At 34.9% G+C, this 22,894-nt stretch overlaps 1 protein-coding gene across 1 annotated transcript in view; it reads right to left on the bottom strand.

Moving 5' to 3' along the window:
• Positions 1-22,894, bottom strand: part of stab1 (stabilin 1) — an 88,933-nt gene that overhangs the window by 24,591 nt on the left and 41,448 nt on the right. Inside the window, exons 37-57 of the mRNA XM_017450504.3 lie at positions 20,241-20,354; positions 19,528-19,723; positions 16,819-16,914; positions 16,675-16,720; positions 16,476-16,555; positions 13,114-13,239; positions 12,696-12,769; positions 11,265-11,336; positions 9,918-10,037; positions 9,729-9,776; positions 9,541-9,621; positions 8,993-9,139; positions 8,704-8,838; positions 8,196-8,255; positions 7,113-7,289; positions 6,424-6,510; positions 5,599-5,745; positions 5,427-5,483; positions 3,904-4,069; positions 2,492-2,641; positions 66-170 (exon numbers count right to left, since the gene is read on the bottom strand). Of these exons, the coding sequence (XP_017305993.1) occupies positions 66-170; positions 2,492-2,641; positions 3,904-4,069; positions 5,427-5,483; positions 5,599-5,745; positions 6,424-6,510; positions 7,113-7,289; positions 8,196-8,255; positions 8,704-8,838; positions 8,993-9,139; positions 9,541-9,621; positions 9,729-9,776; positions 9,918-10,037; positions 11,265-11,336; positions 12,696-12,769; positions 13,114-13,239; positions 16,476-16,555; positions 16,675-16,720; positions 16,819-16,914; positions 19,528-19,723; positions 20,241-20,354 (2,284 nt within the window). The remainder of the gene's footprint in view (positions 1-65; positions 171-2,491; positions 2,642-3,903; positions 4,070-5,426; positions 5,484-5,598; positions 5,746-6,423; positions 6,511-7,112; positions 7,290-8,195; positions 8,256-8,703; positions 8,839-8,992; positions 9,140-9,540; positions 9,622-9,728; positions 9,777-9,917; positions 10,038-11,264; positions 11,337-12,695; positions 12,770-13,113; positions 13,240-16,475; positions 16,556-16,674; positions 16,721-16,818; positions 16,915-19,527; positions 19,724-20,240; positions 20,355-22,894) is intronic.

Raw genomic sequence — 22,894 nt, 5'->3', positions numbered from 1 at the left:
AGACAATTAAAATTAAAGTACGTATTCCTATCATTATCTTAATAAAGTCAAATATTATTTTTTACCGATTTTGGACTCGCACATTGCTCCTGTCCAGCCCTCCTGGCAGAAACAGCTGCCGTCGCCATCTATGCCATCGTCACACATCCCATGATCGGTACATGTACAGGCTGCAGGAAAAGGAGAGTTAATACAGTGATTTGATTTGTTAAATAAAAGCCACATGAGGAATTTAATAAACATTAAATTACTGAAGGATTTTCATACAAAAATGATGCGAGGTTTACATGCAAAAAGTTTTCAGCAATCCAGATTAGATAAGATTCAGACAGAACCGTTTACCTTTTTACATCTATACATATGCAAAAAATGGATCCTTAAATGTATTCTAGATAGATAAGGCTTTCTAAATGAGTTCTGCTTGATGCCCTCTCTGAAAGGGAAAATGTCTGTTGTAGGTGTTATACATAGAAAACTGATTGGGTCTCCCAGAGGGACAAACTTAAGGAAGCTTTAGGGTGCTATAGACCTTTTTATTTTATTTATTTATTTTTTAATACATGCATGTGGCACGTAATCTGAACAACATTATACTCTTGCAAAGTGTGGCATTTTGTGCCATCATTATTAACAAATAAATAGCCCGTGAGTCCTGACAGGGTGTAACAAGTACCTAATAGGTGCTCCTCATCCCCTGAAAACATTATGTATATAACAACTGCAATACTTCATAAGTGTTGAGTAAATGGACTGCATTTGATTCTGTCAAAATTGTGGTGAATTTCATCTGTTGGGTAAGATAATGAAAAGGTGATAAAAAAAAATTGCAGAATGAAACAGCTGGCCATGTGATTAAATGAATGTGCATGCTGACCTTTAAAATTTACTCAGAGTACTAGGATTGCAAGTTCCATTAATCGATGTTTAAAAAAAATGCAGAGGTGCATATGAAAGCTAGGGAGAAAGGACAGTCTCTTACATGCACCCATTAAAAAAAAATATACAAAAAAATTGAGCACCGAGAAAAAATGCACTGTCTGAGAATGAACCTCATTCAACTGAACTCAAAAGTACAAGATGCTGAAAAGATACCGACATCATCGAGCACTAAACAAGCACAACATGACATATCAGCAAAAGATAGAGCAGGGCATCAAGGACAGAATAGAGGGTGATGTCAGGCAGGAAATAAGCTGCTGAAAAAGAGAACTCTCATACTGTATGCTTAGAGAAACAGTAATTACAAGGTAAAGCTCCTACATCAATTAGAAACTTTATTACCTTGAACCTTTTTTACCCCGAGGGAAAAAAACTAAGCATTTCTTCATCATATACTGCCTCCATTTTACAATGGCATGATTAGTATTCATTATGCAAGTTGTATGTACGCTAGGCAGAAACTGTATTCCTGCTATCTTGCATTAAATTACATTAATGCTAGTTACTGCTTTAACCTTACACATAATACATAATCAAAACTGTCCGTCCATGCAACAACGTTCTGTCCATGTAACGATCTCTAGATCACTAGAAAATCAAGTTGTGATATTAAGATTAGAAAAGGCCAAATTATTTTTTCATGGGGCCCAAAAAGAACACATCCATATTCATTGTTATTTCATTGTTAGTTTGGACTTTTCTAAGAGAAACATATATTGCAGATGTGACCCCTTCATTCTAAATCCACATGGTGAGTTTGGAGCTGTAGAATTGTGTGGCAGAATGCCATGCACATCTAGCACGTGGATAACAGCCACATTATTTGAATGGGACCTACAATGGACCTTCATGATAAATTTTTACAGTGGGTATTAAAGATCTCTGCACCCATGTTAAAATTGCAGGGTTTTTTTTTTTTTTTTTTTTTTGATGAATCATATCAGGTCTTTTTCCACCTTTGATACAGGAACCAATAAAGCTCAAATGAATAGAAACAAATTGAAAAGTTTTAGAGGGAAAAAAGAAAAAGTAAAAAATTATAATAACCTGGTTGCACAATTGTGCACACACTTTAAGTAATTAACCTTATGTCAAGATTTGTGAGGTGATATTAAAGATTTTATGCATGCTGTCCTTGCACAAAAGAAAGAATAGGTGTCTATTATTATCATCATTATTACTATATTATTATTAATATTATTATTATTATTATTATTATTATTATTATTATTATTTACTATAATGCTAATTTGTAGTTTACCTTTTACTACCCAACTGAAAGAAGTCAACTTGAGGAACTGACATGAAATTTAAATAATCTTGCCTATTATGATACTGCTGCATTATATTTTATATTATGAATTACAGTATAAAATACAGTAAAGTTTATTGAAATGTGACAGAACATTATGCGGGCATATGCCTCCTCAGGGGTGTGATACATACAGTATCCCTCTGATTATTATATTATATTATATTATAGATATTATTTATATATCTCATTTGCACCAAATAACTCCAATCCTTAGTTATGGTTTTAAAGTGAACTTACCTGTACAATTAGAGCCATAATGGTTCTTCTTACACAACTCGCATGCTGTCCCATTAAATCCAGTGTGACATCTACAAATCCCTGTTCCATATAACCCATCATCACAATCACCATGATCTCCACACGGTGCCTCCAAACCTCCAGAACAGACTAGGACAGACACACATCTTAATAAGGCACACTTAGTACTGTTAATGTAGTTCTCATATTTTTGTAGACCTCGGACATTGCGATTTAAAGGAACATGTTTTCTGTTTTCTATAAATGTAGTGTATACGCTACATGGTCAAAAGTATGTGGACACCTGAGCATCACACTCCTATGTATTTGTTGGTCATGGAGTTGTTCCCCCATAGCCTTCACCCTTATGGGAAGACTTTCCACTAGATTTCTGAACATAAGAGCATTAGTGAGGTTGGGCACTGACAACAGGCAAGAAGGTCTGGTGTGTAGTCTGCAGTCTGTGCAGGTCACTCAAGGTCTTCCACACAAACTTTGGCAAACCAAAGGGAAATCTTAACGCTACAGTATACAAAGACAGTCCATACAATTGTGTGCTTTCAACTTTGTTGAAATGGATGGACAGGTGTCCACATACTTTTGGCCATATAGTGTATATTAGTTCTGCAGTATATTACCACACACAAAACATTGCCGGTTTTCCTGTACTGAGAAAAGAATAGAAAATCCGTTTACTTAAAGCTCGCGTATACTGAAAGTTTAAATGGTCTAATGGGTTGTTTTTTTCAACACTTCTAATAGTCTTTCCAACACCTGTGCAATACAGTAAAGAGGCATTGGAGATGGTTTTGTGATATCTATGTGTCATCAGAGACACACAACTACAATGAAGCATTTATTTATTTATGTATTTATGTATGTATTTACGTATTTATTAATTTGTTTGTTTGTTTGTTTGCAGGGGCAGTGCATGTTAATGAACATGACTGTAAACGTATTTATCTGTAGACCCTTGACAGAATGTTAAAAAGTCACCCTAAAAAACAAAGCATCTTATATTAATACAATAGCAAAAAAAAAAAAAAAAACAACTTCATTAACTACATTATCAAATACTAATTAAAAATAAAAATACAAGCACATGTTTCATTCCAATCACAATAAATCATATTAAATACATTATACTAGCAGGAACTTTTATCTAAACTCATTTAGATAAACATTTATCGACCAGCTGCCCTTAGCTTTTCATTATAAGTTTCAAACAAACAAATTATTGTAAGTGGTAATCACACATACATGTCAGATCCAGTAGATTTATTTTATAAAGCAGGTGTTAAGAAGAATCATTTGTTTTAAATTGCATTTGGAATTGAATTTTTTTTGGAGTCTGTGAAATTCTACTACATGCAAATGCAAAAAACAATCAGGAAACTGGTTGGCATTTTTACCTTGACAGTTTCGTCCATAGTGGTTCTTACAACACTTTGAAACCCATGACATTTTCGTGCAGATTCGGTTACAGCCTAATGACCGATAAAAAGAGCTAGAAGACCTTAAATAAAAATCATGACGTCTGTAGGGGCTCCATGATCTACTGCACACATTGGTTTTGTTCTATGGAGAGAGATAGACGTTAATGGACATGAAAAATTTAAGACAAAAAAAAAAAAACACTCAGAGCTACTTAATGTGCAAGAATTGAATTCTTTAAAGTTCAAATTAGGTCCTTATCACTTTTAGTGTTTTATGTCTTGTTTCACTAACAATATATTCAAACTAGTCTCATTTCATAGATATTTAACATGCTTGCTCTTCCAGAAAGATGACTACTAAAAGCTAATTTAGCTCATTTAAAATTTTTTATTTAATATTAGAGATGCATCGATGTATCGCCCGATAAAGACTATTTTTATAGTTTGAAAACATCTGATGATCAGGGCCGATTATATCCTGTCAATCAAAAGAGGGTGGGAAAACACATTGATTGTGTGCTGTGTGTAAAGATGATGTCTCTTGTGTGAAATGACAACAAAACTGCAGTTTGTAAAATTTACCGCTAAAATTTTACACCGGAAGTGAGCAGCAGTGAAGCGGCATCGAGTCTAATTTTTCCCCCACACTACTCGCGTGCTGCTCTCGCACTGAATTAAAGGGCCAGTACACCGTTGAAAGATTTAAATAAAGATGAGTGACAAAAAAAAAAGTAGTATATATATTGCACAGAAAAATATATTTGTAGTGTAGTTGCAGTTAATGTTAATATGAGTTAATATCATCAAAAAAAGGTTTATATTAGGCCTATATATTACCAGTTTAATGTTAATAATGAAGTAGAAATGCTTGTGTTTGTGGTGAGTGAATGTGAGACTAACAGGAGGTTTTTTTTAGAATTCAGTCAATGTTAATATGAATTAATAACATTTCACTAAATTAATAATCTTACTTTAATCTTCAGAATTTAGTTCATGTGTTAATGTGAATTAGAGTAATGTGTTTTCTGTTTATGAGACCAGTTACTGTGAAACAACTTGTTGAAATGGAGAGAATAAAGTTTTTATTTGCATTTCCTTCGGAATTCTGGAATTAATTATTATTAATTTAAAAGAAGGTGTAAAAGGCAGAACTATCGGTATCGGACGATATCACTCTGAATAATCGTTTATCGTTATCTGCTGAAAAATTAAGTATTAGTGCATCTCTATTTAATAACTAATTAAGTAGCTATTAGATTTATTTTATTGTATAGAATGTTTTAGAATCCGAATATTTCGGATTTCATAAAAGCCTTACTTTGCTTTACTTCCAAAGGAAAACAAAAATGTTGCATAAAAATAGGCAAAAAAAAAAGTGAAGTAGCTTGAACACAGTATGATTTTTGAAAATGACAAATAAGCCATGCTATGTTTGTTACACTTGAAGATAAAAAGTGTGTATGGTAAACCAAACTAAAAATTATTGAATATATACTTACAGAGTACACACTGCCATAGGGGCAAGATGGTGGATACAAACAAGATCCACAACGTCCCTATTACATACAATAAAATAAATACAAGCACCCACTACTATATTAATGTCTATATGACTTACAATGCATTTTAATACAGTAACATTTAAAGGGCATTTTTACACTGATCTCTTACTTTAATCTCTGTACTTGAAAAGTCATCACAGTGTGCTCCTATATTTGGGGGCTCTAGAATCTGGTCAATCCCATGGGCCACTCCCGCAAGGAATTGAAGATTGCGTTGTACAATCTTTGCATCATTTCCATTGATTAATATATCTCCCTATTAAAGAAAAGGTCAATAAATTGAGAATTCCACATACACACAGCATACATAATGAATTCTAAATCACACCATTGTCAAATGGAAGCAGTATATTATAATAAAATGATTATACATTACAATCACCTGAATTATGCTTAAAATTTCTGACATATTCAAATTACATTATATTTGCTTTCTGATTAAAATAAATGTAGAAATTTAGGAAGTGTAATAGATATAATTAAAGCTGCAAGCAGCATTTTTGGTGGCCAAGCACCCAGACTCGGTGAGCTGCACATTCACAGATGCCCTACAATTGTTGCACAAGCAATCACAGGAAAGCAGAGCCATAAATATAGGAAAAAGGGTTCAAGAATGATTTGTAGTTTCATGCATTTCCTAATGGGAGAATGGTTTTGAATATCAGAGTTTGATGTTTGTTTAGGTAGGTCTGAAGATGACGTGAGGCAAATTTTTTCACATGATTGTATATATATTAATTTTATTTAAAACAATTTAACAAATATTTTCCTCAAATGTGTTTAAACTGTGCAAATTAATAAGAAAACACCCAGTATGACTAAAATTACATTGTAATCACACAAAGTGAACACAATAAAGTCATTTTGTATGTCATCCTAGTATGTGCATCATAATGCGATTAACTTGTCAAATAAGAAAAAAGTTAGAACTCACAGTTACATCTTGGCTGCAACTGAAAGTCAGCGATGATCCGTACATCGTCCGGACAGTTTTTTCTGCCGGCAGGGCAATAGCAACTATCTGTAATAACACAAAGTATAAAAGCATTCATTAGTAATACCTTAATTGTTGTAACTTCTTTCATGCCTGAAGATGGAGCATGATGATGTTAAAAATCCAACCCGACAACACTGACACAGCACAGACTCAGCACTGACTGACCAGTACAGAATTGTCGAGGCAACTCACATCAGCTCAAGCACATCAGAACCGAGTAACTTTTTCTCCCCAGATTCAATAATTATGGGTTTTAAACAAAAAAATCCTACATGCTGTAGCTTTAATTACTGTACTTTAGGTGTGATCTGCTTAGATAAAAACTGCTTTTCATCTCTAACACCAACATGTAAAAACAATTTTACCAATCCTGTACTTTACAAAATAGTTTGTATGAAATTACAAAGCTTAACAAATGTGCATGTGTCCATGGAAAAAGATTTGGGGTGAGAAACACTTAATTAGTTCATTACCAAACACTTATAATTTCAGTGCAAAACACCAAAAGTTTCGCCTGATCAACAACTTTTGGGGTATAGCAAAAATTATGTAATTAAATTACATTTAATTAAACTTCCAATCAATGTCCAATTGGTATATGTAACTTATTTAAAAGGATCTCTTACTCGCTGGTCACGAATTATGTGAAATTTCAAGTAGGCCTGCAGCTTGTCAAGATGATCTTCACTGTACAGCCAGTTCTTCTGCTTCTGCGTTAGACTACTGAACGCTTTATCAGTAGGCCAGAACATGGTGAAAGGATAAAAGTCTTTATGCTGCAGCATATCCATCAAGTTGGCTTTCTGGCACCAAACAAATGTTCAGTCAGTTAGGTAAGTGAATACAACATCAATATTTAATACACATCACAGATATGTAGGGGGTGTGATTATTTTAAAGTCAAATCAAAACTTAAATGTGTTCTTACAATTTTACATTTTTACATTTTCTTTTCCCACAGTCCCAGTTTAACATTTTTGCATTTAAAACAGATATTTTTAAAATTATATGAACTCAGTTTGTGATATAGAAAATTGGGCTCAAAATATGAACCTAATCACACTTGATATGCAAATGATGTCAGTGTGGTATGCATAAACTTTTAGCCACATAACCTACTTTCTAAGCCAGTGAGGTAGCTAAATTCACTAATGTTAATGATATACAAAACTATAGATCTAACGTGTGTTTGTTTATGGCACATTCAAGCTAATTTACTGACTGGCTACCTATTTGAGAAGGCAGAAAGACAATTTGCATATACATTGTTCCTGGCACTTTTAATGAGAGCCAAGATATGGAGCTGTTTATAGGCTATTTTTAAGAGCTTCTTGGGCATACAGTGCCTTCTGAAAGTATTGGAACTGCAAGTCCAACTCTTTTTTTTGCTACAGTATATACATCAACATCTTTTGATAGTTGCATATAGATGTATATATCTGGAAATGAAAGCTTAAATTATGATCTCAAACCCGAATGTGTTCATTGTATAGCAAAAGCAAAAGAATTTGCGTTGCTGTTGCAATACTTTCAGAGGGGACTGTATATATTAAATATTGATTATTTTTTAAATTGTTTATGCATTATTCATCGACACATAAAAATAACCTTTTGGACCAGGTACTATCAATAACATAGATTAAAGTTATTTTAAAGAATAAACAGAGGCATTTATGGCCTAACAAGGGTACTTCAAGCAGTGCACCTACCTGTACCAACTTGCCAAACATGGTATATCCATATGCTTCTGCTGCATCAGTAACATTCAACTGAAATATAAATTCAGACAGAAATACTGACTTTCTTTATGAACTGAAGTGATTTATATATGTAGTAAAAAAATTTCATTTTTAATGAAAGACAGAATCTCTTTCCCCAGAGTGTATGTATGTATGTATGTATGTATGTATGTATGTATCTCTTTAGACTGTTCTCTTATTACCAGCTAGTTAGCTTTTTTTTTTTTTTTTACATAAACTAATACTTTTTTGTTTTACTTAGCTTGACTTATTTAGTTTAGTTTCAGTATTTAGTTATGTCCCTCTTCTTCTAACAACCATTTTGCATTTGCTTCTGGTCAGTTGCTGGCACATTGTATTACTATAAATTCCTTGAATAGCTAGATGCTTAAGTTGAAGTCTGCCTCACTTGTGAGTCATTCTAAATAAAAGTGTCTTCCAAATGAAAACATAAAATGAATAAGACAAAAATACATACAAACACTTCAACCCTTTCAGTTTCGTTCTTCAGTTCAAATGGGATGAGGACTTTGTCTATGAAATGTATGACTCCATTAGAGCATTCGTAGTCACTAGTAATTATTTTTGTATCGCCGTTAATGTACAAAGCACCCTGTGAAAATGAGATAAAAATGAGACATAAATTTAAGTTAAAAACTAAGACAGATAACTTTAGTTAAGGTCTAATTCATATGTGCAGTACTTGGTTATGTTGACATTTATGTTGGAAAAATATCAGTTATTTGGTTTAGCTGTTAAAGGCTTACATCTTGTACGCTGAAATTCAACGCATGCCCAGAAGCAGTGACCACACGTCTGTTAGATTTAAGTTCTGATTCAGATAGTTCTTCACAGCTCACAATGTGGTATCGCAATAGATCTGGGCTGCGGTTTTTACGCATCCATAGATCAATCTGTTTGGGGGGAAAAAAACAAAACAAAATATATCAAAATCATTTAGGTATATCAAGCTATAACCTAGAGCAGAGTTATTGAAATAAAATTTATCCAAATAATGTCTTGTTAAGTAGGTGTGGATAAGTAATTAACATGACTGAATACATTTCAAAGCTTTCAAGGATTAGTTCATAAATAAAAAGTTGTTAAGTTTTGTATCTCTGTGCTGTTAACGTTACCACTTTGGTTATTAAACCACCCCAAAAACAGGTTCAGTTGTGCATTCCTATACCAGGAGGCCACACGAATATTTAACCAATATGTGATTACAAATATCAAACTTGTGCAAGAACCAACTTCAGTTTTTTTTTTTTCTTTAAAAAAAAAAAGTAAAAAAATAAAAAATAAAAAGACATACCGAGTAGTTTTCAACATAATCTTTATGAGGTACAAATATGGTGAATGGTCCTCTACTGTACAAATCCCTGACTCCTGAATCCTATACAAAACCAAAGATCAGATGTAACTGAAAACTTAATTAAGTTATCAATTATTAAACAAATATTAGACAAATTAAGAAATTGTATAGAATGATTTGAGACTTACTGCAAGCTTTTGCCGGAACCAGCTAGCAGCTGGTGTGTGAAGAAGCTCCTGCCTCAAGCAATAAAGATATTCATTTTTAAAGGGCATGAAAAAATAATTCTGCCCTTATCCAAATTGATGATTGCTTAATCATAACCATTATTATCAGAGTTTCCTATCTGTGTTGTCTCTTTAACAGAGGATACTCACTCTACTGACAGTGCCCATACACTGTATACCATTTCCTTTGTAGTTATATCGACATGTGCAGTTCCTCTCACCCGGATCGGTGTATTTACACACAGCGTTGGGACTGCAGCCTCCGTTGTCCTGGATAATAATTAAAACAACCTAGTGGCATATCATTCATTCCCTAGACAACCTGAATAGCAGGCATTATTTGTTTCTCTTGGATTTATGTTACATTTTGTAACTTACATGAGACAGGCTGTAATAATAGTGTAATATATGTGTTTTCATTCAGTCTAAATGCACATAAATGGAGGTCCTTGTAATACACAGTGTAGTGAACATTAGCATCAGGCAACTTGCATGTCTGAATCTTAATAAATATTTGAGTTATGAATAACATGAGGGTAAACATTCAGATTAAGAGTGATCTCATTAATGAGTCTGTTTTAAAATATTCCTGCAGTTTTCCTAATTGCATCTTTTAAGTCTTAATTTAATATTTAATGTCCTCCTTGAAATCTTCCCCTGTTTAGTCGTAAACAGATACTGTAATGTACTGTGTCAGGTGGCTGAGATGGCTGCAGTTGCAAGTAAATGCTTTTATTAAAGGACAGGCAACAAATTCCCAAATTGTGAGGCAAAATGAAGTCAACAACAGGCAGAGAATCAGGTGATCAACTAAATGACTGAATGGAAACCAAAAGATGATCATAAACCAGTATATTGTGAACAGTAAACAAAAGCTTTGTATGTCAGGCAATAAACACTGAGCAGTACTTTGTGGTGAGTGAGAGTTTGAGATACAGTAAGGTCTAGAAGTATTTGGACAGCACTTCAATCACATCTTGATTGCTTCATTTCAAATATATTGCGGTGGTGTACATGTATTATACACAAATACATTGTGGTTGTGTACAAAATTATGAACATTGTATCACTGTCAAAATACTTACAGACCTGACTGTAGTATTTAAGTGTGGTTGAGTCCTTGTGTGCTTGATCGGAAATCGAGAGAGTGTGAACATTACAATCAGTGTGAGCCTAACTAGTATAGTCTGTGGCATCCATGTTTGTAGGCTGAGGTGTGTTCTGGGAAATGGAGTTTTTGCTGGGTCCAGTGTTGACACACTGAAAGTTGTCATATTGGACTGTATGGTTATCTTGCCCTAAATTTCTCATGCTGTTTCACTCCAAATGTTATGTTTTGTGCTCATACTTAAGTAGTAATTCTTTATCACATTGCATGCATCAATACAAAACCAAATTATTTTATTCGTTGTATTACATTTATACATTACTAACGTCACTGAGGTCCTTACTAATTAAAAGCCTTTATTATGCCTGAAATATATTTGCATCACATACCTTTAGGCAGGGATTTATTGGTATGCAGAGATTTCTTTGTGAAGCATAGCCTGGTTTACAAACACATGCCGCCTGCAATATGATAATATACAAGTTCAGCAGAACAGTTCTTCAATAATTAACAGTAAAAGAAGGTCCTGAATTAGTAAGGATTTTATATGTGTAAAACAAATAAAAACTTTATAACACCCAAATAAACATGCAAGATGCTTTACTAAGAGGATCTGTGGAGGATTACATCTTTCAAAACAACAAAATATCACGTCTCGTCTTTGCATGTTTGCTTAATGAATATGCAATTTGAGGCATTTCTAAATAAACATGCCAAACGCAGGGAGTGTCAAGGTACATTTTACACTACCAAATCAAATTACCAACTCTGAATTCCATCGGTACAATGACTACAGGAGCAAATTATTATGACCAACAGGCTAGTATTAAACTTGTGGAAGCCCATTTCTGCCAGATGAAGACAAATTAAAACCATTTACCAAGTCTTAATAATGAGAAAGTTTACAAAAAATGATATCTTAGTAAAATAACCAGAAAGGGCTGTATTCAAAGTTGGCAACTTCATTGTGAAAGTGACATCAATATTTCTGCAAGGAAAATTCAGACAGTAGGTGCTTAACTTGAATTTCTGTGTGGCTCATTTAGAAAAAATGAATCGAATTTAAGAGTTGCCGTAAAAGTCACTAAAAAGGTCATGAAAATAATCAATTCTTTCATGCTTTCATTATGCTATTTTGGGTTTTTAGAATGAATGAATTGTATCCGTCTATTGGTGCTCTTCTTGAAAGAAACCATACCCATGGTGTAATGGATAAGCTGACCAAGCAGTCATCTGCTATGGTTACAGCTCACTTTATGTAGGTAGAATTCCTCATTTTAATGTAAGAAACAACATGCCATATAATACTCAATGCTGAATATAAGTATTGTCTGCAATTTACATGCACACTCCAATCTCCTTCCATGCACATGAAATAAAGACCAAATTGTGTCTAACTGAGACACATTCCTCAGTTTATTTACATAAATATTGTAAGTCTAAGTGTGTAGTTACATATTTAAAATTTTCTAATAATACTGATAGGCCAAATTCAAGAGCTGTTTAGGATGTGCCCAGGCCAGCCAAGTGTCCAGTGAGGCTTCTCAAGCACTATGTAACAAAAAGTAGGGTCTATTCAATCATGGCCTAAGTGTTTTTCACAGTTTGCTTCATTAGCATAAGAGTTTTGTTAAAATAATTATAATATTTGTAATATTGAGAATTATATTTTGTTAATATATTCATCTAATGCTTTTTGAGTCACCTACAGACATTCTATCTTAAATTCCAACCAATACTATATGAATGTAAATTGTATTAAAATGTTAAATGTATTAATGGCATAATAGTGATGATGTTTAATAAGTAATAATGTTTACTGTGTTTGGTCCAGTTCTGATGCAATCTTTTCCCACAGAACATCCTCCGTTATTAACTAGACAGGGGTCCATCTCTGTTAAACAAAAACAAATCAGGATTTGGTTTAAAAAAATAAACTGTGGTTTCAAATTAAGGTAATATGAGAATAATGACAACTTTATTATTGTGTCTAGAGTACCTTTATGCTCAAATGTACTGTATGTATCAATGATATTGAATTACATAAGCTAATGTAGGATTAGCTGTCTGAGGATTTACAAGACTAAGGATGTCAGAATGTAAACTGGTTCAAAACAATGCTGCCATAAATGCCAATAATAAAATCTACTCAACCAACAATGAGAGGAATAAGAGCAGTGGAAAGCTCAGGGTCTTTTTCATATTCTCCAATACTGGTGATATTTTCAAATCTCATACCTAGACACACAGTTCCATCTCCAGTGTAGTCTTTCTTACATGTACAGCTCCTTTCTCCAGGTGAGATTTTTGTGCATGTTGCATGTTCTGAGCAGCCACCATTATTGGTGGCACACAAGTCAGTTTCTGTAAAAAAAAAACCCAAAAAAATTAGATCTGGTCAAAATGTTAATCATGGTTCTGAATCAAATCTCATCACAAGTTGTAATCAAGAATGCACTCCAGACAGTGAGTATATATAATGGTTTAGATTTGTATTTATGCATTTGCCATTGTATCACTTAATTAGGAAAAATAAATGACATTTATATGTACAGTGCATCCGGAAAGTATTCACAGCGCTTCACTTTTTCCACATTTTGTTATGTTACAGCCTTATTCCAAAACGGATTAAATTCATTATTTTCCTCAAAATTCTACAAACAATACCCCATAATGACAACGTGAAAGATGTTTGTTTGAAATCATTGCAAATTTATTAAAAATAAAAAACAAAAAAGCACATGTACATAATTATTCACAGCCTTTGCTCAATACTTTGTTCAACCACCTTTGGCACCAATTACAGCCTCAATTCACAGAGTTGTCCTGTAGCCACTCCTTTGCTATCTTGGCTGTGTGCTTAGGGTCGTTGTCCTGTTGGAAGATGAACCTTCGCCCCAGTTTGAGGTCATAGAGCACTCTGGAGCAGGTTTTCATCAAGGATGTCTCTGTACATTGCTGCATTCATCTTTCCCTCGATCCTGACTAGTCTCCTAGTTCCTGCCGCTGAAAAACATCCCCACAGCATGATGCTTCCACCACCATGCTTCACTGTAGGGATGGTATTGGCCAGGTGATGAGTGGTGCCTGGATTCCTCCAGACATGACGCTTGCCATTCAGGCCAAAGAGTTCAATCTTTGTTTCATCAGACCAGAGAATTTTGTTTCTCATGGTCTGAGAGTCGTTCAGGCGGGCTGTCATGTGCCTTTTATTGAGGAGTGGCTTGCGTCTGGCCACTCTACCATATAGGCCTGATTGGTGGAGTGCTGCACAGATGGTTGTTCTTCTGGAAGGTTCTCCTCTCTCCACAGAGACACGCTGGAGCTCTGTCAGAGTGACCATCGGGTTTTTGGTCACCTCCCTGACTAAGGCCCTTCTCCCCTGATCGCTCAGTCTGGCCGGGCGGCCAGCTCTAGGAAGAGTCTGGTGGTTCAAAACTTATTCCATTTAAGGATGATGGAGGCCACTGTGCTCATTGGGACCTTCAATGCTGCAGAAATGTTTGTGTACCCTTCCCCAGATCTGTGTCTCGATACAATCTTGTCTCGGAGGTCTACAGACAATTCCTTGGACTTCACGGCTTGGTTTGTGCTCTGACATGCATTGTTAACTGTGCGACCTTATATAGACAGGTCTGTGCCTTTCCAAATCATGTCCAATCAACTGAATGTACCACAGGTGGACTCCAGTCAAGTTGTAGAAACATCTCAAGGATGATCAGTGGAAACAGGATGCACCTGAGCTCAATTTTGAGTGTCATGGCAAAGGCTGTGAATACTTATGTACATGTGCTTTTTTTGTTTTTTATTTTTAACAAATTTGCAAAGATTTCAAACAAACTTCTTTCACGTTGTCATTATCATCATGTTGTCATTATTGTTTGTAGAATTTTGAGGAAAATAATGAATTTAATGCATTTTGGAATAAGGCTGTAACATAACAAAATGTGGGAAAAGTGAAGCGCTGTGAATACTTTCCGGATGCACTGTATGTCACATTGAAACTCAGTGTTTATGGCACAGATATTCTTCTTCAATACATTTTATTTGGTTGATTTTCTTTCTCTTGACCTTACACTAACTCTTAATTTAATTACACTGTAAGAAATGATTTATGGGCCACAGAGCACTGAAATGTTTTAATTAAAACCACTGAACAATGATAACATCTTCTGGGATGTAACCATAGCAACAGCCATATAATCATAAGCTATAAATATGTGGATATAGGCAGTTGGTGGGGAAAGTTAGCAACATAAAATGGCATTTTAAAAATATATATATCATTCAGTTATGAGTAAGCAAACTAGGATTTTCCAGGATTTGACTCTTGTAAACACCTCTGTCATTCATGGCCTTGAGTGCTCATGTCACTGATGTAGCTATCTTGAATCTCAGCTTCTCTAGTTCCTTTTTCAGTCCCTGGTATTTCTGTAACTTCTCATATTTGGATATTACTGTCACATGGGATTGCCACATTTATCACCACTGCTGTTTTCTGCTCCATATCTGTTATTAATCTGGCTGTCGGACTGGTTCGCTATTACTTGTTTATCTGCCTGGATCAGGAAGTCCCACAGGATTTCAGCTTTGTTGTTTCCTACTCTCTGTTCTTATTTCATACACCTGCACATTCATGCAATCAACCAATCATGTGGTTTGAGTATTTCAGAAACTAGCAATCTCCTGGGATTTTCACACAAAACAGCCTCTACAATCAACACAGAATAATGGGGAAAGCAAAAAAAAAAAAAAAACATCCAGTGAGTGATAGTTCCGCAGATCAGAAGAAAATGCTTTTGGTTTGAACTGGTTTGAGCTGACAAGAAGGCTATGGTAACTCACATAATCACTCTTTAGCTCCCGAGTGATACAACAGAAAAGCTTTCGCCCTATTGTCCGGAGATTGTGAGTTCCAATCTTGATAATGCCAGAGCCATCTGTGGCTGGGACTGCTCTCTGGGTGATATAGCATGTGAATGTGAGAGCTCTCTCACAGTGACACTAGCCAATTGTTGGTATCTGTGAGCTCGTGCATGCAGAAGGGGGCAGATAGCACTTTTCTATAAATGTGTTACACTGCCCTGTGACACAGCATGAACAGCAGTTTGAAAAGATCCTAGCTTTCATCCTCCTCTGTAGGTAGTTGTTGTATGAAAGGGGAGACGTGGGTGGAAAATGGCTAAGACTAAATTAGGGAGAAAATTGGGGGGGGGGGGGGGGGTCACTTTTTACAACACAAAAAATCCTCGCAGAACATGCAACATGTCAAAGGTTGAGGTGGATGGGCTACCAAATCAAGTTCCACTCATACTGTACAGGTTAGGGAATGTATGTAACAGAAAAACATCCTTTTGTCTTTTTCCGATCTCTGAGATCACATTGTTCCCCATTCTGATGTTTGTTTTGAACATTAGCTCAACATCAACTCAAACTCTTGACCTATATCTGCATTGTGCTGCTGCCACATTATTGATAATTGCATGAGCAGGGGTACAAGTGTCCCTATTAAAGTGGTCAGATACTGTATATGCATCATGTTCTCATTATGCCTCATAATAGTGAAAAAAAAATAATAATAATTTTCTTTTAAACAAGACCTTGACAAAAGGTGCCGTTTCCATGGTAACCCGCTGCACAGATACATGTTGGTTTTACTCCTGAACTTGGAGAAAAACAGCTGAAAGAAAAGTTAGACAGACCCAAATAAGCAGTTTTAATTAACACCACATAGTAACAACAACTGATGCACATGATGAAGAGCAGATTATAATTCTGTGTGCTGTCTTATGCACTTACTTGGCTTTCTGATCACAAATGCCTCCACATTCATCATTAATGATCTCTGAAAAATGAGATTAAGTTATTTTATTGGACATTATTAACAACATATAAACCATTGTATATTTATTAAAATATTGTAATAGAATTTGCAGCACTGACCTACAGAACAGGTCACTCCTTTCCAACCCTTGTAGCAGACGCACTGGCCATTACCATCTATGCCATCTAGACATTTTCCATGATCACAGTGACATTCTAATCATGAGAGAAATGTATTCTCGCTTAATTTGGTGCTCCTCTATTAAATTTTTACACAAACATCAAAGTCACTCTAGAGGCTGTTCAAATGTTAGAGGATGTATTAAAGCCTCCTCAGGAATCAATAGCATAATTCAGAATGGCAGTCAGCTCACAGGCAAACAAGGACAACAAGGTCATCGGAGACCAGGGGTGGGCAAGCTTATCCGGAAAGGGCCGGTGTGGGGGCAGGTTTTCATTCCAACCAAGCAGAAGACACACCTGAAGCTATTGAAAGCCAAGATCAACTGATTAAACAGGTGGAATCAGGTGTGCCTCCTGCTTGGTTGGAATGAAAACCTGCACCCACACCGGATCTTTCCGGATAAGATTGCCCACCCCTGTCGTAGACAATCAATACAACTGGAAAATACCATTAAAAAATAACGTTTGACTTGGAAGCGAAAGAAAATGGAAAGTGGCAACATAGAAAACTAGAATCAGGAATTGGAGTTAAAGCTTTATATGGATATACAATGGTGCTTGAAAATTTGTGAACCCTTTAGAACTTTCTATATTTCTGCATTAATATGACCAAAAACATCATCAGATTTTCACACAAGTCCTAATAGTAGAGAATGAGAACCCAATCAAACAAATGTAAAGAATACTTGGTCATTTATTTAATGAGAGAAATGATCCAATATTACATATCTGTGAGTGGCAAAAGTATGTGAACCTTTGCTTTCAGTATCTGGTGTGACCGCCTTGTGTAGCAATAACTGTAACTAAGCATTTTCAGTAACTGTTGATCAGTCCTGCATGTCGGCTTGGAGGAATTTTATCCCGTCCCTCAGTACAGAACAGCTTCAACTCTGGGATGTTGGTCAGTTTCCTCCATGAACTGCTTGCTTCAGGTTCTTCCAAAACATTTCTATTGGATTAAGGTCAGGACTTCTTTAAACATTATTTTGAATGACTTGCTCTTAGGGTTGTTGTCTTGCTGCATTTGCTGGTATGCTTCAGAATTCATTGTTACATCAATGATGGCAAGCCGTCCTGGCCCAAACCATGATACTATCACTACCATGTTTTACAGATGGGATAAGGTTCTTATGCTGGAATGCAGTGTTTTTTTCCATCTCCAAACATAAAGCTTCTCATTTAAACAAAAAAGTTCTATTTTGGTCTCATCCGTCCACAAAACATTTTTCCAATAGCCTTCTGGCTTGTCCACATGATCTTTGAAATGCAGACGGGCAGCAGTGTTCTTTTTGGAGAGCAGTGGTTATCTCCGTGCAACCCTGCCATGCCCACTATTGTTGTTCAGTGTTCTCCTGATGGTGGACTCACGGACATCAACATTAGCCAATGCGACTTTGGATTGGTGGAGTCCAAACTCTTAAGATATGGTTTTGTAACCTTTTCCAGCCCGATGAGCATCAGCAACTCTTTTTTTTTTTTTTGTGGTCCTCAGAAATCTCCTTTCTTCATACCATGATACGTTTCCACAAATGTGTTGTGAAGATCGGACTCTGATAGATCCCTGATTTTTAAATAAAATAGGGTGCTAACTCACACCTGATTGTCATCCCATTGATTGAAAACAGATATGTAATATTGGATCATTTTCCTCAATAAATAAATGAACAAGTATAATTTTTTTTGTCTCATTTGTTAAATTGGGTTCTCGTCGTCTACTTTTAGGACTTGTATGAAAATCTGATGGTTTTATATAGAAAATTCTATATAAAGCACCACTGTAATCGGTTGCTAATGCATTTGCACTTCTGATCCATGATAAAGCTCTTGTATATGAACAGCTTTGCAGTAACACAGGATAATTGACTGTCTAGCAAGTATGTTTTTGTCAGAACAGCACAGAGGCCGAGTCTGATACTCGGTGCCTTATTGAACTCTCCCCATCCACTGTTAATATACATTCAAAAATGTATGCACTCCTAGTTTGTGTAATAGCCTATTGTAGACTACTGTGTAAAACACTAAGCACATATACAATATTTTACACTATATTAGAGAGTCCCTAGTGATAAAGGGTTGGGTGGTAAAGAGTAAAGAATTGGGTCAATGCCACCTTTTATCATGCCACCTGCACGAGGCACACATGGTCTGTTGGTTGCTTTTTAGTCTTAACCAATGTACATTCACCAAGTAATCTTTATGCATGCATGCTAAATTTACCAATTATGTGGTTTATGCCACAATCATGCCATGAGGAGGAGGATATTGCTCAAATTCTCAAATAAGTATTTACACTGATAATTTGCCATAAACCTGCCCAGTACACCAGAAACGCAATGATATTTTGTGAGACAGAAATGTCTCAAACTGGAATATTAAATGTTCACCCCAATCTTAATACACTCACTTTACAAAGGTGACCGAAATCCAAATTAGCTGTCAAGATTAACACTAATCAATGGTTACATTTCTTTTCTCTTTGAGGGCAACAATAAGAAACATACACAAAAACAACAAGAAGACAAAGAAGATGAAAAATTACAACCATGGTACTCTCTGGGACTTAACCTCACATGCTTGTGTTAACTAGGACTGAGTGACTACTGTCTATAAAATGACTGAAGTGAGGTCACATAATGTGGATGTTACCTGATTTGCAGTCTTTGCCATATCTTCCGGGCTCACACATTTCACACGCTGTGCCATGAAACCCTTCATTACACAGACACTCCCCATTGCCCCAAAGGCCATCCTGGCATTTGCCGTTGTTCGAGCACCAGTTGTCCAGCGTTCCAGGACATTTAAAACAGTCAAGTCCAAAGTATCCTGGGCAGCAGCTATGACCCTTAGAAAAAAAAAATCCCATATATATCTTGGGTTAACATGTGATTAGTATGTGGATATTGATACCTGTATAACCAATGATTTTTTTCTCATTTCTCCCAGGCAATACGCATATACACAATCTATGTACAGTGTGGGAAGTCCACCACCTGTCAACACAACAGGATGATACTATAGGTCCACTTTGAACTTAAAATGTATCAAATTTAGAAACACAATTACATAGCCTAATGATGTTACATGAAGCAAATACTGTATATGAAGATTTGAGTATGCATTTATTGATTTCTTAAAAAAGAAGAAGAAAAAAGAAAAAGATTTGGGTGAGATAGGCTACCATTGCCTGCTAGATTGGCCTCAAAAATGCCAGTGCATAACTAAATAAGCAAATGTCAAATATCAGACACCAAATGTCTCTTAAATTAGGTTGTGGATTATGTAAATGTAATTTTTCACCAAACTATTGAATAGTTATTAGTATTGCCATTATACAGAGACTTGTATAATGAGAATCTTACCTTTTCCGTTTTTATACAGTCGATCATGCAACCTTGCACTAATTTTCTCTTTCGTCCTACTTTTGTCCTGTATCTGCAGTTGGACTTCATGTTCAAAGGGAATGCATCCTTCACCTTAAAATGGAATACATTTGTATGTTAATAAGATTCAATTCAGAGTTTGTGCCATTACATAAATAAGCATACTCAGTGTAAGAAAATGCTTTTTTAGTTAATCCAGATTAATTAATCCAAATATTTCCACTTGAAGTCTGTGCAGTTATACCACCAGCAATCAATATTTAATACACAGTAAAAGTGCAGTAGATAATATGGACTAGAATTCACAATGTGGAATCAGATATGAAGTGGTGATGTGATTTACTGTATATAATAAGGAATCGGGTCGAAAGATGATTAATCAGTTAAACATCTTGTATCTCAACTCACTGGCAATATTATAAGGTTCACCTATTATATACAGTTGGTCACTTTCACAGTGGTGTTTTACTTTGGACATCAATGAAAAGGGACCATAAGAACACCAGAGCACCATTCACCAGATATTATTTCGGTGGTGGGCCATTCTCAGTTCAGCAGTGATACTAACATGGTAATGATGTTTTTTTGAGTGCGGCACGTTACATGCATTTTAGAGACCTACAGTAGGTAAATGATAATATCATGCTCTACACAGTGATGGTGCTACCACTCCAGCATCTCAGATAAATGGTTATAATTAGACAGAACTGGCCATATTCAGAGTGCAATGATAAGTGTAGCAGATGAGTGCTTGGTCACTCAATAATGATATTACTTTATTCATTTTACAACATAGCAAAATAGCAAATAACAGACCATGAATACATTCTAAATTCATAAACTCAATTCAGGATCTCATGGCTTCATTAATTAGTGCGCACAATTAAATATTGGTGCATGATAGGATAGGATGTGTTGGATCATGTGCTTGTTTATAAGCTGATGAATGATAAGGTGGGGAAATCATATTGTTAAATTAATCCACATTTGTAGTGATTAATGTGATTACTAGAAATATCATGCACAACATATTGGTAACATACAGGACTAGAGCCCCACTATTTCACTGCTTGAGATCTTCTCATTCATGGGTCAGTCCATCTCAAGTGATCCAAAATTTGTAAAGTTGGCTGCTTGACCTCTATGTATTGGCAGTGCAAAACCAGCATGTTTTTTTTTTTTTTTAATTTAAATTTTTATTTTACTTGATTTAACCATGACAGCCAGCTTTGTGTCATGGCACAAATTTTGGCTATGCTGCTGTTTATGGAAACAGCTATAGTCACTTACTGCTTTTATATAGAGGACAAATTTCTGTGAAAATTTCAGGTTTGTATCTGGTCCCCCACCAAAGATATTAACCCCAAATTAAGGGGAATTAAAAAAATTTAAATAAATAAATAAAAAGAAGCATTTTCTTGCCAACATTAATAATAATAACAATAACATTAATAATAATAACAATATTATTATTAATAATAATAATAAAAGAAGTCTCAAACCTGAAGATATTCAACCCAAAATTAAGAATTGAATATATATATATATATATATATATATATATATATATATATATATATATATATATATATATATATATATATATATATATATATATATAGTAGTAGTAGTAGCAATAATAATAATAATAATAATAATAATAATAATAATAATAATAGTGGTAGTAGTAGTAATACTACTACTACTACTACTAATAATAATAATAATAATAATAATAATAATAGAAGTCTCAAACCTGAAATATTCTATATGCACACTATACTTATCTAGGTACTCCATAGAAAATTAAGACTGACACACTAACCCTTCCCATTATAAATTAACCCAAAAAGTAGAACTGTGAGCAATCCTGAGCATTACATTTGGACTTAAGTTCTAAATCTAAGGAAAAAGAATATGCAAAAATGTTAGTACATGTACCTTGTAATGTGTGCTAGCAAGGAGCTAGGACCATCCTAAGCCGTAACCAGCTGTATAACCAAAATTTATTGTATGACATGAAACAAAGATGTCTGTCATAGTTAAACCAAGTAAAATAAAAAATAAAAATGGTGGTTTTGCAATGCCAATACGTAGAGGTAATCGCTGAATTTTTTTTTTTTTAAATGAATAATGCTCGAGCAACCTGTGTTGGACCACTTGAGATGGAATGACCCTCATATCATATTCATCTTTTTATTTTCTCATTGTTAGATTATTGCTTGCTTTTATGTTACATTGTATTACATTTGAGTGATCTGTATAATTAAACTGAGAAGTGCAATATGCTCATGTGTTTTGGTTTGATGCCACACAACAGTAGGAGGGGTAATAACATGATTTGTTATTTAATAATTCAATGCACAATCTATCGTCATCCAGTCTTGCCCTATTAATAACGGTGCCATAAAATACTTTATGACAGTTCCGCTGAAATTGATTAAAAAAGTAACGCTAGTAATAGGATAAATTGATCATTTAAAACCTGATCTATGGGTCTTAAATTAAAAATGAATAGGCTTAGTATATGGTGCTTCAAGTGCTTACAAAAATGCTGATGTGGCCCAGGCAGAATTTGATATTGGCATCCCTGGTCTAGAAAAATCCCATATCAGGCACTGCTACCCCTCTGA

This window comes from Ictalurus punctatus, chromosome 21 (genome assembly GCF_001660625.3).
Source record: "Ictalurus punctatus breed USDA103 chromosome 21, Coco_2.0, whole genome shotgun sequence".
NCBI classification, from domain to species: Eukaryota; Metazoa; Chordata; class Actinopteri; order Siluriformes; family Ictaluridae; genus Ictalurus; species Ictalurus punctatus.
The sequence above is the reverse complement of the archived record's forward strand: the minus strand, read 5'-3'. Positions and strand labels throughout refer to the sequence as shown.